Source organism: Globicephala melas, chromosome 9 (genome assembly GCF_963455315.2).
Source record: "Globicephala melas chromosome 9, mGloMel1.2, whole genome shotgun sequence".
NCBI classification, from domain to species: Eukaryota; Metazoa; Chordata; class Mammalia; order Artiodactyla; family Delphinidae; genus Globicephala; species Globicephala melas.
The window spans coordinates 46,101,324-46,116,749 of record NC_083322.1 but is presented as its reverse complement, the minus strand read 5'-3'; the positions used below and the strand labels follow the sequence as shown (position 1 = coordinate 46,116,749).

Sequence of the window (15,426 nt, the reverse complement as noted above, 5' to 3'; positions counted from 1 at the left end):
ATGAAGGAGAGAAGGAGTCACAGGTTTCAAGCTTCGATGAATGGGAGAAAGCCTTTGACAGAAATGGTAATGCTGGGAGTGAGGAGCTAGAACCGATGACAGTATGGTTATCTCACTAGTTTGCAAATTAATCTGCTGGGATGGGAGCATATTTCTTTTTGATAGTACTTTTTGTCTAAAATAAATAGAAGATTTGAAACCTCAACCAGTTTTTGAGACAGTGTTCCAACTATGTATTATTTCTTAGCAGTTCCTAGCGCCGGGTCCTTGACTACCAATGCTAGGCTCTTTTTTGAGTTTACAAGGTTGTTCTTTCCAGGTCCAACACAGGTTTTTAAAGCAGCCTTTCTTATAATTTAAATTTTAGTCTTGAAAGCCTGGGAATGGTGGCATTATCGAATAAGAGAGAATGGTGCTGAATCCCCATTTCTTGGGACAAAGTGACTGAAGGATAAAAGTGTGAAGACAGTTTGAAGAATCAGGGCTGTGGCGTAACCTCAAAGGCAGTGGCTTCTCTTCCCATACCTGCATGTTTTGTTGCAGCAGACAGATGTCAAAAATCTAGGGACTTAAAGTGTATATAGATTTCATTTCAACAAAATACTGCTCAGTTTTTTTTAAAAGCTTGATATGCTGGTACTAATAAAGGAATGGCTTATTTTTTGCATGCTAAGAGTTGCCACTCAAAAATAAGAGGAAAAGCGATATGTAAAAGCTATAATATTTGGCAAGATATGAGTAGTGCTATAGAGAATTACAAATGATGTGCATATAAAGAAAGGGCTAGTTGAAGAAGTTTTAAAATAAACATCTTGTATAGAAAACTGTTTTTGATATAGAGCTTAAAGGAGAAGAAAAAGTTTGGGCAGGTACAGCAGGGCTGAGGCAGCAGGAGTATTCCCAGAAGAGGCAGAAGCATGAGCACAGGATGGGAAGTACAGTTGTAGGTAGGGAGGCATTGCTCTACAAAGCTCTACATTGCTTTATTACACTGGTGTGGGTAGAAAAATGTTGGCATTTATAGGTAAACTCAGGGTAGAATACAGAAATCGTCAAGCCCAGCAGGTGATATTAATGAGGACTTTGACAAGGGAAATGGAAAACCATTGCAGGTTTTGAGCAGAGTCACTTGATCCGGGTGGCAGGGGCACTACTAAGGGTAAGCACGTTGTTCTAGGAACAAAAAAGGGCTCTTTATCTGGCCTTCCAGGATCAGGAGGCCTCCTGGAAAATAGCCAAGAGACAAGTGTGAAAAGAGCAGAGAGATTAGCTCAAGCCAAGGTCCAGAGGTGAGCTCCAGCCTGGAAGGCTCAAGGAGTGGAAGGTCTGGGCTGGTCATTAAGGGCCTTGTGCAACATCATGGGACCTGAACTTGATCCTGAGGGCAGTGGGGCACCAGCAGAGATTTTTATGGAGGGGAGGGACATGGTAAGTGACATGTCCCTTATACTGATCACTCTGATGGCTGTGTGGAAGAGGATGAGGCAGGAGGCAGGAAGACCAGGTGAGGGAATCCGGAAGTGCTGGTGGCCTGCATTAAGTCAGCATCACAGAGATGGAGAAAAGGAGCCAGATTCTAGAGTAATCACTCAGGAAAAATCAGCAGGAGTTTGTGATGGAGTGGCTGTTGAGAACAAGCAACAGGGAAGGGTCTGAGTTGGCCTCCAGGTCCTTGGGCAAGGAGGTAGCTGCCAGCATATGGTAACCAAAGTGATGCCAGGGGAAAGTTCATTTTCTCTGAAAATATTTCCTGTCTCTCTTTTGGATCTCAGGCTCTCTCTTCTCCTACATAAAGACGGTAGCAGCCGGAGGAAGATAGTGCCAGTTCTGGCTGTCCTTGGGATTCAGATTTAGTAAAGAAATGCAAGTACCCTGGTGACTGATACCTGTCTGCCCCCAAGTTTGGAGGAAGCTGAGGGCTGGGCTAATGAGCAGGCTGTGTACCTGGAAACCTGAGTACTAATTTGAGGTTTAACAGCCACATTGGAGAAAGTCCCTTTGGGAGACTGCAAGGCTGGCATTGCACTGGAATGATTGGGTTTAGATCATCTTTGAGACAAACAACCTGCTAGATTTGGATCAAACCCCTAGATTTTGATGAGGGTTTCTCACGGAAACCAGGATCACTCAGACAGATGTAGTAATGACATAGGGTGGCAGGGTCACTAAATAGCAGGAGGACATGCATTTCATTCCATTTGGGCTGGACTACTGTCCCCCTCCCCCAAACTGTACTGAAACCTGATCAACTCATTTGTTGGAACGACACATGGATATGCCAGAGCTTTTATAATTTATCAAGACAGGAGGACAGACACCTCATCACCCTTGGCCCAGTTAGTACTGTTTCTAATATTCCTGGTTCACTTCCGTTTTTCAGCCTGTATTTGGCCGGCGATGGGCTAATTTGCATCACTCTTCTACTATTTTGCCTCTTTTTAGGATCCAGGCTGTTCCACTGGAAGCTTGTTTTAGAAGAACCGAGTCAACAAAAGCTTTGTGTGGAACTCAGCAAATTGTCACACTCGATAACAATGTTAAGAAAGAACAGGAGCAAACTTCGAAATGATGTCTTAGTTTTTTGTTTTGTACGTAGGGGAACGGGGAGGCGTGTTTGGTGGGTATGTTTGCCATGGGAAAAGTGTTCAGGAGTGACTGTCTCTCTCGATTATATTTTCAGTGAAGTTGCCAATAATCAGGATTTACATAGAATAAAAGACCCAGTGAAGATTTGAAAATCTTCTCTTTCCTGTTTCTGTCTACTGTAACCACGGTAACAAGACTTCTTAGGCTTGTAGATTTTTAAGAAAGCAAATTGCGGATGAATTGTTAATAAATATTGAAGATGGAGTAGAAACAACTGTCACGGTAAATATGGTCTTCAATGTGCAAATGAATATGTCCTTAGATGTCCTTTTGTACAAAACCAATTAAGCTGTAGTCCCCTTAGCCATGAAGTTATTCGCTCTTTCCTACCTCACAGGAGAGGACTGAAGGATACCATACTAATATCAGGTGAGGGAGAGCCCTCTGGTGGAAAATCATCAGGGCAGACAGTGGCACAGGAAAAAAAGCAGAGAAGTCAAAGAAGGAATGTTAAATTTAGTCCAGCGAGTTGAACTGCAAAACATAAACATGACGGGACTTGCCATATCCTCCTGCTGGTTTGGAAGATATTTATCAACAAGTCTGTCATGTGGAATTGTCAGGAATGTATTGAGGCTTGTGCCAAGTAGGAACTCAAATTAAAATCATTATTCCAAGGATACACAATGTTCTTCATAGCCCTCACCTAAAAAGCTTGGGATGGACGAGGTCAGGGAGTGGGGGGGGTGCATTTTGGTAATAAATTTAAAAATCGAAAGTAGATGAGACGAACACCACCACCCCTACTCAGGGGTTGTTAGAGATAGGGTTCCAGTTGCTTCTTTAAACAGAAGAATGCAATTCATTGTGTTGTTTTTCTTGTAACTAGGAAGAAAATTACAAAGCACTTTCACCCCCTAATCCCTGACCGTAATACATGCCTGAGATTATAATGCCACATTTTTACAAAAATGTTCATAGTCTCTTGGCTAGGGTCATGGTATTTCTGTTGGCCCTTTATTCTTATTACTAATTGTTTGTAAATATGAGAGGAGACTTTAAAAATCTTAAAATTTTGCAGTTTAAAATGCCTTACTGGCTAATTGTTTATAGAGAGAGATTTAAAAAATCATATTGTGTGGAAAATACCCCGCTGTACATGTGCATTCATACATACATTCCTAAAAAACATATATCGTTAGGGTTGGGGCCCCTGGCTTATAGCTCTGTTATTGACCATCATCTGTGAGCCCCTCTCAAGGGGTCAAAAAGCATGTTTCCAGGCAACAAGAAACTCACTTTGAAGCTTATGCCCTACAAAACCTGTGTAAGATGCATCACCAGTGCAGTAGAGTCGGCCGGTGAAAATGTGGACCCAGCACCTTTTAGCTAAAACCACAATTGCCTTCATTTCCAGTCTGTGACACTGGAGAGTCTCCGACTGTCTAGTTGGCAAACCTGGTTTGTCCTTTTCTGACAAATGGCTGTATGGAGAAAATGGCTATAGCAAGAGCTTGTAAATCCTATCTGTCCTTCAAGGACCATCTAAGTAAGGTCTCCTGTCTTCCTTGCAGCCTGAACTCTCGGGGTCTTCCTCTCTGTGAGACTCACATGGGCGCTCAGTCACATGCTGCGTTGTATGGTGGCTTAACTCTTTGCACGGGTGTCCTGTCTCCCTGGTAGATGCGTATGCCCTTGAGGGCAAGGCCAGTGTATCCTGGGTCTAGTCATTCATACTCATTCATTCATTCCCTCATTCATTCATACAATAAATAGCTTTTGAGACTATCTGGGGCCAAGTTTTACTCTCTGGAGATGTACTGGTGAACAAAACGAGCAAGATCTCTTTCCTGCCTGTGGGAGTGGTGAACCTTCAACTCATACCCACAACTGGAAATTTTCCACAAGGAAAGATAAATATAAGTATATACACTGTGATAAAACTTACAGAGGAAAAAAGAATATAGTGCCATAAGAGAGAACCCTGGGTGGCCTTATTTATGTTGGGGGTCAGAAAACACCACCGAAGTGGAAATGTTTAAGATGAAAACCAAAGACATGGTATTCCCCATGTACTAAAAAGTACTTCTTACTTTGAGAAATGTTTAATCGGCTCTCAGGTCACGTGGTATAATACTACTAACTGCAGAGGGTCCTCCTGGCTGTGTCTTCCAGTGCGACCACACCCTTCCCTTATTTGCCACCAACCAGTGTATGTTCTTTCTGGTGCTCCCTAGTTCTAATAGCCCATGGAGACCCTGCCGTGTCAGCACAAGCTATAGTGGAAGTGAAACAGCTGGACCTCGGTGCTACTTGCAGAGATAGGACAAAGGTTCTTCTCGTGAACATATTTACAAAGCATTTTAGCAGTCTAGAGAACAATTATGCTAACCACAGCACCGTGCCCTTGATGGCTGTAATGCTTCAAGATAAAAAGCATGTGGCCTTTGGAATTCAGCAGATCTGGGTTTGAAGCTAGCCCTGTGACCTTGAAGAGATTTCATAGTCTGTTTTCTCATCTGTAAAATGAGGGCAAACTCACTTGAAACTCACAAGGTTTTGTGAGGATTAACATAACGCACCCAGACACAGAAGAGAAGGCAGTCGCTAAACCTTCATTGCAATCCCCTGTACTTCTTTCTTTCTGGATTTGGTCCGGGAGGGACCTGGGGACACCAGCAGCGTAATTATTCAGAACCTGGAAGCTGGAGTCAGGAACACACAGACAGAAGCCCAGATAAGTGGGTGGGGCCCACGTAGGTGGAGAAAGAGGGGCTCCTTAAGACTTATGGGAGTTTGATCACAAGAAAGAGTCCGTTCTAGGTCCCCCAGGAGAGGGATGTGAGCAGGGCAAGAGGTAAGTTTCCCTCAAAACCTGAGACCCATAGGTAACTGCATTGGTGAGATGGGCCTTGGGAGTGGTGCAGGGGAGGGCAAACAGGAAAGGCAGAAAAGTATGGGAGGAGGAACTTACCTCAAATAGGACATACGGCTTGTCTTGCAAATGTCTGCAAATGTTATGATTATAATCAGATCCCTCTTAATCCTTTACAGGTAAGTACAGATGCTTCCAGCTTGAGAAAGACAGATCCCAAAGGTCGGAGTGCACTGTTGGCTGATATCCAGCAAGGAACTCGCCTACGAAAAGTCACACAGATCAATGACCGCAGTGCCCCGCAAATCGAGAGTAAGTGAGCACGTGGGCCAGGGCGGCTGAGAGCCAAGGGCAGGCCATGTGAGGCTCAGCCAGACACGCCTGGCTTGCTCAGGGCAGGAGCCACAAATGCTACCCAGGACACACATCAGGCCATCTCAGACCTGCTCAGTGTACAATTCACATGGGCGAGAGAATCAGAGCTACCCTTCCAGGTCTGCAGAGGGTGTATAGCATGTCTACCATCACTTTTCAAATGCTTAAAAAAAACCCTTCACGGTAAGATAATTTTTTAGTTGTGATAAAATACACATAATATAAAACTCACCATTTTAACCATTTTAAAGTGTCCAATTCAGTGGCATTTATCCATATACATTCAGAATGTTGTTGCATCCATCACCCCTGTCTAGTTCTAGAATATTTCCACCACCCCAAAAGGAAACCCATACCTATTAGCAATCCCTCCCTAGTCCCTCTATCTCCCCGAATCCCTGGCAACCACCAAGTCTACTTAGTGGATTTGCCTCTTCTGCGTACTTCATACAAATGGAATCTTATGATACGTGGCCTTTTGTGACTGGCTCCTTTTACTTCCCATAATGTTTTCAAGGCTCATCAACGCTATAGAATGTATCAGTACTTTACTCCTTTTTATTGTTGAAGAAGAGTTGGTTGTATGGATGTACCACTTTGTGTTTATCCACCGTGAGACAACGTTTAAAGATCATTTACCCTGTGTCAACATAGTCCTCAAACTGAATGAGAGAAAAATTCAAGTCTCAACATTAACAAATGCACACAGATGTCCACAGAGCCTGGCAAAGTTTTTGTTTTTCACAAGGAAAAATATTTCTGCTGAATTCTCTCACAGGATCATATGACTGTATGTTTCTGTGACTTCTAGAGTATGATGGTGTAAAAGGAGCCCTGTGCCTGGGTCAGATGACCGTGTTGAGTTCTGATTCTGCTACTGGGCAAATCAGGGAAGCTCTCTGAGGCTCAGTTTGCTCATCTGCAAAATGGGGAGATAATAATACCTGCTCTCTTTTTTTTGTCAAGATTGTTGAAGGCTGAAATAATATATGCGGAAATATTTTTCAATGTAAGGTATTATTATGTCTCCATATATTTTGCTATGATACCTGATGGTAATTCTCAAAGATAGTCCTAAGATATAATTGTATCTAATATCTGTAATTATATATGTTAATGCACATGGATAGACAAATTATTTTAAGACATATTTTCAACATTGATTATAATAAAATTTAGTTTCTGGCTAGACCCACTATCTAATTAGTTAAGCTCAATTAACAGATAAATCCATTTTATTGGAACACTCATTTCTTTATCATTCTAGTGAAGAGGTAATGTATAATGTTAATACTTGGAATAATCTGGCCACATTCATCCACGAGTGGGCACTGTGCCCTGATTTCTCTGTGCCTATTAGCTTCAGGCTGTGAACATTTTCTGCCAGGAATTCTTGTAAGCTGTCTTCTCATTTTATGTAATCACATACATCTGGAAGGCTGGAATTAGTGACACCTCTCCTCAGGGGCTCATGAGCTTTCTCTTCCATAGAAAAAGAACCGGTGCAGGGAAGAACATGGGGCGTGGGGAGTGGGAGCTGGGGAGACAGAGAAGGAAAATGCCAAAGCAGAAATCACTGCAGACCTTCACTTCCTGCTTGCAAGTCCTGGGCCAGGCTCTGTGGACAAGAAGTTAAAATTACTGCCTGAATGAAATCTGTGGGTTTTCTTGGTCTAGTCCTCCCACAAAAGCAGTCAAGTGAAAATGGGGTCAGCTCTATACACACAGTGCCTGGGTTTTCTAATTTGAAAGGTACTACCAGTTCCCCCATTGGCATCTACTAAATGGCAGTATAAGGATGCTTTTTTTTTTTTTTTTTTATCCCTTTTCAGAGTGGTCACTACTGATGGTTCTTTGGTAGCTTGGAGAGGGTGGCAGACAGGCCTGGGCACATGAGTCTATAGGGTATCAAGGCAGGGGGTTCTTGAGAAAGGTACTGGGTAGAAGGGTAACACTGGTGGTGAGAACAGGACGGCTGCCATAGGCAGTGTTAGACCACAGTCGGGGTGAGAGTTGGCCACTCAGCTCTGCTCACAGGTCCTCATCTACTCGCCTCTTCTCTCTAAAGTTTCTAAAGGAACCAACAAAGAAGGAGGGGGTCCTGCAAACTCTCGAGGCGGGAGCACGCCCCCAGCCCTGGGAGATCTGTTTGCTGGTGGCTTTCCAGTGTTACGACCAGCAGGCCAGAGGGATGCAGCAGGTAAGGAAGAGTTCAGACTGGCTACCCTGTGACCCTTGTCTCCTTACCTTGTAGAACCAACAGGACAATCCTCACCTGCCAGTAAGGGACATGTTGAGAGTAAACAGTTATATGGTAGGAGATCACATATTTGGAAGCCTGAGCACTGGAAGTTTCCAAAACACAGAATTGTTTTTAAGGGATCTTTGAAATCCTCATCCTGTTTAAATCATCCCACTGTAATCACTGAAGAATGAGTTGCCATAGTGTAGAGTGTTTAGCAACGGTGACATCGTGGCCCACACTGCAAAGTATGGATGTAAATCACAATAGAAGATCTTAGTGACATCACTGTGGACTCGCTGGCAATGCTGAGTTGTGATGGTTCTCCAGCATTGTATCTGTTAGGTGTTGCTGTGTAACAAACCCTAAACCTGAGGGGCTTTGAATAACCATTTATTTAGCTTACAGCTCAGTGGGTTGGCAATTAGGGTGGCCTCAGCTGGGCCCCAGCTAGCATCTACAGGTTGCGTCAGTGGCTTTGCTAATCGTATATTTCTTATGTCTCTGGTGCCCCTGCTGGGACAACTGGCCTGACTGATCCGTCTGGTGTCTCAGGATCTAGCAGACTATTTAGGTTTGTCTTCATGGTGATGGCAGGATGGAGAGGACAGAGTACGTAAAGCCTCTTGAGGCTTAGTCTTTTTTTTTTTTAATAAATTTATTTATTTTCTTTATTTATTTTTGGTTGTGTTGGGTCTTCCTTGCTGCGCACAGGCTTCCTCTAGTTGCGGCGAGCAGGGGCTACTCTTCATTGTGGTGCACGGGCTTCTCATTGCGGTGGCTTCTCTTGTTGTGGAGCACGGGCTCTAGGCACGCGGGCTTCAGTAGTTGGGGCATACGGGCTCAGTAGCTGTGGCTTGCGGGCTCTAGAGCACAGGCTCAGTAGTTGTGGCGCATGGGCTTAGTTGCTCCGTGGCATGTGGGATCTTCCCGGACCAGGGCTCGAACCCATGTCCCCTGCATTGGCAGGCAGATTCTTAACCACTGCGCTACCAGGGAAGTCCTGGCTTAGTCTTGGAACTGGCAAAGCATCACTTCCTACCACAGCCTGTCGCTCGAAGCAAGTCGCAGGCCAGCTCAGAGACAAGGGTGAGCAAGAGACTTCAACTCTGATGAAAGGAACTGCAAAATCACATTTCCAAGACTGTGGAATCAGGAATGCGTGGTTAATTGAGACCATTTTTGCAACCAGTCTACCACAGTCATTTGTGTTTTAACAGGTACCAGATGTTTTGAAAGCACTGAATTAAAATCGGGCAAATATATAATTATTATGTGCAAAAAAAAAGTGTTTTTCCTATTACTGTGCTCTTTAGTCAGAAAGATATAACAAAATCCAAGAATTTCATTTGTCCAGGGACTATCAAGCCCCAAACATTCCTGGTCTAGAGTCTTCTACCGTGTGACTTCATTAACCTCTTCAATGGCCTCTGTGGCTGTTAGATGTTCCAGGGTGCATTTGCTGCCGTCACTTACTGATAAAGTCCAGTTTGAACCTTTGGAGCCATTTCATTTCCTCATCTTTGCTGAGACTTTGGCAGATAAGAAGGTGCTGAAGTCCTCCTGAATAAAGAGAGCTGGCATTCCTCAGTGCCCGCTTCTTTTTCAAGATTCCTGAGTTGGATCCAAAAAAAAGTCCTCTGGGGTATAAAACTTCCACTGGTCTCTCTTCACACAAATAAAGATAGGAGAAGTAACCGCCGGTGAGCTTTTAACAGGGACCGGCCAAAGGAAGTCAGCAGTGTTCTAACTTGTCTCCAATAGGACACAAGTGCCAGATGTTTGAGCCACTAGGTGAAAGACAAGAATTGACCTTTTTGGAGGCAACACAGTCCATAATGAAGTGACTAATTATGCCTGTTCCAGGATGGAAACTCAAGGACAAGCCAATAGGTAGATACACGGGCTGGGTGCCATGTCAGAGTAAGACAGACCATGGCTCTCCTCTCTCAGAACTCTCCTGTTGACCCCTTTGTCATTCAGAGAAAAGGACTTCAGCCCTTGCTGCCTGTCTCATCTTCTTTGCTACCACCCTCCTTGCTGTTCTTGCACATACCAGGCATGCTGCTACCACAGGGCCTTTGCACTGACCGCTCCTATGGCCTGAAACACTCTTCCTAAGGTGTCCACATGGCCCAGGCTCCCTTCCTTCAAGTCTCTGCTCAAGTGGCAGCTGATCAACCTATCAGGGAGGCTTTTACTCATCATCTCATATATTGATAAAATGAGTCCCACCCTCTCATTCTATATTCCCTCTACCTTGATTTATTTTTCTTATATTATCACCATCTGACATATTATTTATTAACTGGTTTCTTTCTTTATTTTCTGTCTTCTCCCTCTAAGTGTAAGCTCCATGAAGGCAGGAGCTGTGTTGTGTTCACTGCCTTACAAAGGCCTGGTGCGTAGTGGGTGCTCAGTAAGTATTTGTTGAGTGGAATGTGTGAGTGGGTAGTGTGGTTACTTAGAGCCATCAGGCCCAGAAATCAGTGTCTAGTGCTCACAATACTTTTAGCGGCCCATGAAAATGTTTGAATTTCTTTTAAAATTTAAAAAACGTGAACTTTTAGGGTCAAAGATTATATTTGTCTTTATACCAAAGCAGTCAGGAAACATCATTTTAAAAACATGTTTTAAGGAGGAAGGGGCCCACAGAGGCAAAAGCGCCCAGGGTCTTTGAAAGTCATAATGTGGCCCTGGCTTAGAGCTCCGAGGGAGGGTTCGTTAAAATAAGATATGATGAGTAAACATCACTGGCTTGTATAGAATGTGTAATGAGACTTCCATGCAATCCAAGTTCTCTTGGAAACATAGACAGATGGAAAGAGGAAGCCATAGTTCATCTTTTGATAAACCCCAGGCTCTAAAAGCTGATTCCTTTCACATCAGTGAAGCCCCCTTGATGCTCTTGAGCTGGTCTTTCCCCACCCACTTCATGGTCTCCTCTCGTGTTTCTAATTGGATTTCTAGGGCTAGCATTCATGTTCTGAAGGAAAGCCTCCTTCCTTCCTTCCCTCGGTGCTTGCTCCCTCTTGGAGCCCTCTCTGCTGCCTGGTTTCCTCACCTGCACTGATGCTGATTCCCGTGGGTCTCACCTTCAGTTCGTGCTGCCCAGCTCTCTGCTTCATCCTGGAACGGGCAGGAACATAAGCTGGGCAAGGTTTTGTGCTATCCTTGTTTCTGCTGCTCACATGATGATAAAAAAAAAAATGGCTTTCCCCATTTCTCATTAGGTTGGCCACTTAAAAGGTTTTGGAATCTCGGATACGTGGCGTTCCCAGACACTTAAGGGGTTGATTCTGTTCCTCAAACTTGTTATCCCTTTAAAGTTCATCTGGCAGATGGGCACAGAGGGAGGCCTTGCCTTGTTTAGAGAGCAGTCTGGATCCTCCATCTTCTTCTCTGTGTACTATGGAAACAGGTTTGAGACCTTGGATGCAGGAATCCCTGAGGCTGACACCTATATAAAATGTCTCACGTTGGAGTTGCAGGTGGTAGATCCTGTCCCTGGAAAGGCCAGGTGGGGACCTTCCACTCCTGGTCATGGTCAGTCAGCCATTCTGGAAATGCCCGCCTTAGACCTCCAGTGGCACCAAGTCCGCCAGGGTGGATGCATAGGTGCAAAGACATTATCTCCTCCACGACCACCTCAAAGAGAATTGCAACAGAGGATAATGACACCACCACCCTGCCTCAAGAACAGCGTTCCACAGTTGAGACTTGTCCTGAGTCGTGTTGTCCAGGTGGCTGTCACATCATAGCCAGGTTTGGAAAGCCAGATACCGCGGTCCTGCTCACTTAGTTTCAGCCCCAGGATCGCCTCTTCCATATCTTGCCTTGATTGGCCTGACTTGCGGCATCAAGTACTTTTAGGCATGATTTAGCACCTGATTGGGTAAACACGCTGGAGACTCATGGGCTGAAAAGCTCAGAACCATCAACAGCTGCTGGCGTTATAATCTGACATGAAAGCTGTGTTTCCTATTCTGCGGCACCAGGAAGTTGGAGGTGTGAGAAGCAAACATTTTTTTCAAGTGTTTTCCACATGTTTTCATGGAGATTATAAAATACAGGGGTGCTGGAATAGGAAACATGTATTCTCCAAAATTCCTTTTAGGAAGAGCAGTGTATTTATTCAGAAGAAATGTCTTAATATGCCTCCTGAGTGGAGGGTGATACTCCAAGGACATATTTAAGCGACTGCAGAACTTCGGTGCAGTAAACAGGGAGAGGAACTTTTTTCTCCTCAGAGCGACAGAAGGGAAAAAAGGGTAAGAAGTGGCAGTTGGGTGAAAAGGTGTGCAAAGAGTGAGGAGGCCCCAACAGGGGAGCACCCTCCACGCCAGTCGCCCCTAATGTCCACCAAACACAAATGCTTACTGTGAGCAGGTCGTTGTTGCTGTTGAGTTCAAGAGGCATTGGATTTCAGGTTGGAGTTGATGTGGTAAAAGATCTATGGGGTGAGGAAGCCAGGTGACCAGGAGACAGAGAGCCCCTTAGAAATGGGCACAAGTCTTTGGGAAAGGGAGCTGTGAACTTCCAGAGTGCATGGAACTGGAAGGTTCAAGGTCATTGGACCTGGATCCCCAAGGCAGGGTGTCTTCCCACTGACTTCCAAATCACCTCGTCCATTCAGGGAACCTTGAATCTTCTGCTCTCGATGCAGAAACAAGGTCCTTGTTCACAAAGCGCTGGGAGTGGGGAAAACCTCCCTCGTCAGGAGCTTTTGGGTGGTACACCCGCAGATGTGGGCTGACTGGCCTAGTGGGTAACAGGGGACGAGTGTGCCGGCGGCCTTGAGCTGAGGAAGGGTGAAGGAGGTCGGGGCAGTTCTGTGTCCTGGGCTGGGGGCATGGAGCCCTGGGCAGATGACAGTGGAGGTAGAATGGAACAGGAAGGCTGGCGCCACACAGCAGACAACCTGGTGGCTTGAGCTGGGCTTCTCTGGCAGGAGGGGGACAGCGCGTTTGTTCTGGCAAGGACCTGGGGCTGGTCCAGCTGGCTCTCTTGTGTGATAGCTGCTGCATCTGAGGCCTCCACTGGACCCTCGGGAAGAGAGCATCCACCAGGCGGTTCACTGACGTGCTGGACAGCGTCCGTCACTGCCGCCCACACCCTTGCGTTTCTCCCAATTCTACCCACTGAGCTAACTCAGAACTCCTTTCACTTTCAGGCGGCAAGACAGGGCAGGGCCCTGGCTCCCGAGCGCCTTCTCCCCGGCTTCCCACCAAAACTATCAGCGGCCCGTTCAACCCCCCTGCATCTCCCAGGCTAGGCGACGCCTCCGAGGCGCATGGCGTGGCCGGGACGGTCCTTCCTCGCCCCAGCATGCCCGCCCCACCTCCCCCGCCCTTACCCCCGGCCCTGCCCCCGCCCTTACCCCCGGCCCTGCCCCCGTCCTCCCCCGCCAAAGCCCCGCTGGTGTCCCCACCTGGCCCACCGACCAAGGGGAGCGCTCCGGTGCTCGCACCCCCTCCGCCCTGTGCACCGCCGCCTCCACCCCCGCCGCCCCCGCCCTTGGCTCCCAGTGACAAGGCGGTGAGGCCTCAGCTAGCCCGCTTGCACCTACCGCCCGTCCCGCCCCCGCTGCCTCTCCTCCCACCTTGCGGGTACCCTGGGCTCAGTGCGGACGCTGCCAGCCCTGCCCAAGATGTGCCGGAGCCTCCAGCCCCTCCGCTCCCGCCGCCCCCACCGCCCCCGCTCCCCACTTACGCCCCACGCACCCCCAGAGCCTCTCTGCCTGCGCCCCCTTTGCCAGGCGCTAACGACAGCGGTGAAGTCCCACCCCCACGGCCCCCCAAGTCCCCATGCTTCCAGGCCCAGCCCCCCGAGCCCAGCGCGCAGGCCTTGCCGGCGCCACCTGCCCTTCCGGGGTCTCAGACGTTCCCGCAGAAGAAGAGGCCCGGCCGAAGCCCCGGTAAGCACCCCTGTTCTTGTCCGCGGGGGCCGTACCACAGGATCATCTGGCTGTTGGGAGGTGCTAGGGACACAGCCAGAGGCCTGCTACTGTGGGCCACTTGGGAGCACCTCGGGATGTCTTACTCTTGGGATTTTGTTTTAGAACACACCTGTTCAGTGCCCCTGTGGAGCACAATGAAAACGTGTTGTGTGGGACTTTATGCTGGAGGTATTCAGGTTAGAGACAAGAAACCAAGGGTGAGGGAGGTCGCAAGACTTGTTCGAGATCGTGCAGACAACACGCGGGGGCTTCTGGCCTTCATCACCTCGCCATTACTAGCTGTGTGACCCAGGGCAATCACTTAGCCTCTCTGTGCTTCCTTCTCACCTGTGAAATGGGGATAGCAATGGTTCCCCCTCATGCGGTTGTTGGAACAGTGAGATCCAGAGAAGGGTTATTTATTTTTACTATCACCATTCAGACTTCAAATCTACTCCCAGGGGTCGAGGTGTCTGTGGGTGCGGTTGTTTCCAGAACCCGCTCTCCTGTTTAATTTTTGCCTAAGTTATTATAGTCTGGCACCTGGCCAGAATCTTCGCTGGCCCTCAGCAGATTAGCTTAGCATTTTGCCATATTTTGGGCAGGTTCTCCAGCTGACTCAGGAAAACGGAGGGTCCGTGTTTTCAGCCAAACATTAAAAATAATCCCTTCACGTATTCAGCAGAGATCATTCTAGATTGAATATACAGGCCCTATGACTGTGATTTCCATGAAGTGATGAGGCTTCGATCACCTTTGGTGTCCTTCTAAATGGAAAGCACGCTACACATCCACACACACCCGTGTACACACACACACTCATAAACATATGCACACACTCATGAACACACACAGCCCAACACACATCCACAGTTATACATACACACACATACTCTGGTTTTTCAGAAGACCTTTTGATGCAGAAAGTTTCTTAAATGTATGCCCTTGAATTAAAAATAATACAAGCTCATTGTAGAGAAAATAGAAAAAAATTGAAATCACGCATAATAACATCACTCAGAAATAAAAACTGTCATATTTGGGTATGTTTCCTTTCTCTTTTTTCTGAATATATCTACATATTTACAGGGTTAATATTAATACTATTTTGTATATACTATTTTCTATTCTGTTTTTATTTAGTATTATATTAAAAGCAATTTTGAATACACAACTATATATAAAATAGATAATCAACAAGGATCTACTGTATAGCACAGGGAACTCTACTCAATATTCTGTAATAACCTATATGGGAAATCTGAAAAAGAAGGGATATATGTAAATGTATAACTGAATCACTGTGCTGTACACCTGAAACTAACACAACATTGTAAATCAACTATACTCTAATATAAAATAAAAATTAAATTAAAAAAAGCAATTTTGATATAATTAGATATTTGTCAA

General features: G+C 46.1%; 1 protein-coding gene across 5 annotated transcripts in view; it reads left to right on the top strand.

Annotated features, from left to right (window-relative positions):
* WIPF3 (WAS/WASL interacting protein family member 3) overlaps positions 1 to 15,426 on the top strand; it is a 93,396-nt gene that overhangs the window by 52,490 nt on the left and 25,480 nt on the right. For all 5 annotated transcript variants that reach the window (XM_060305471.2, XM_030857443.3, XM_060305472.1 and 2 more), the window contains exons 3-5: positions 5,641 to 5,773; positions 7,905 to 8,036; positions 13,252 to 13,995. In XM_060305471.2, coding sequence (XP_060161454.1) covers positions 5,641 to 5,773; positions 7,905 to 8,036; positions 13,252 to 13,995 — 1,009 coding nt within the window. The remainder of the gene's footprint in view (positions 1 to 5,640; positions 5,774 to 7,904; positions 8,037 to 13,251; positions 13,996 to 15,426) is intronic.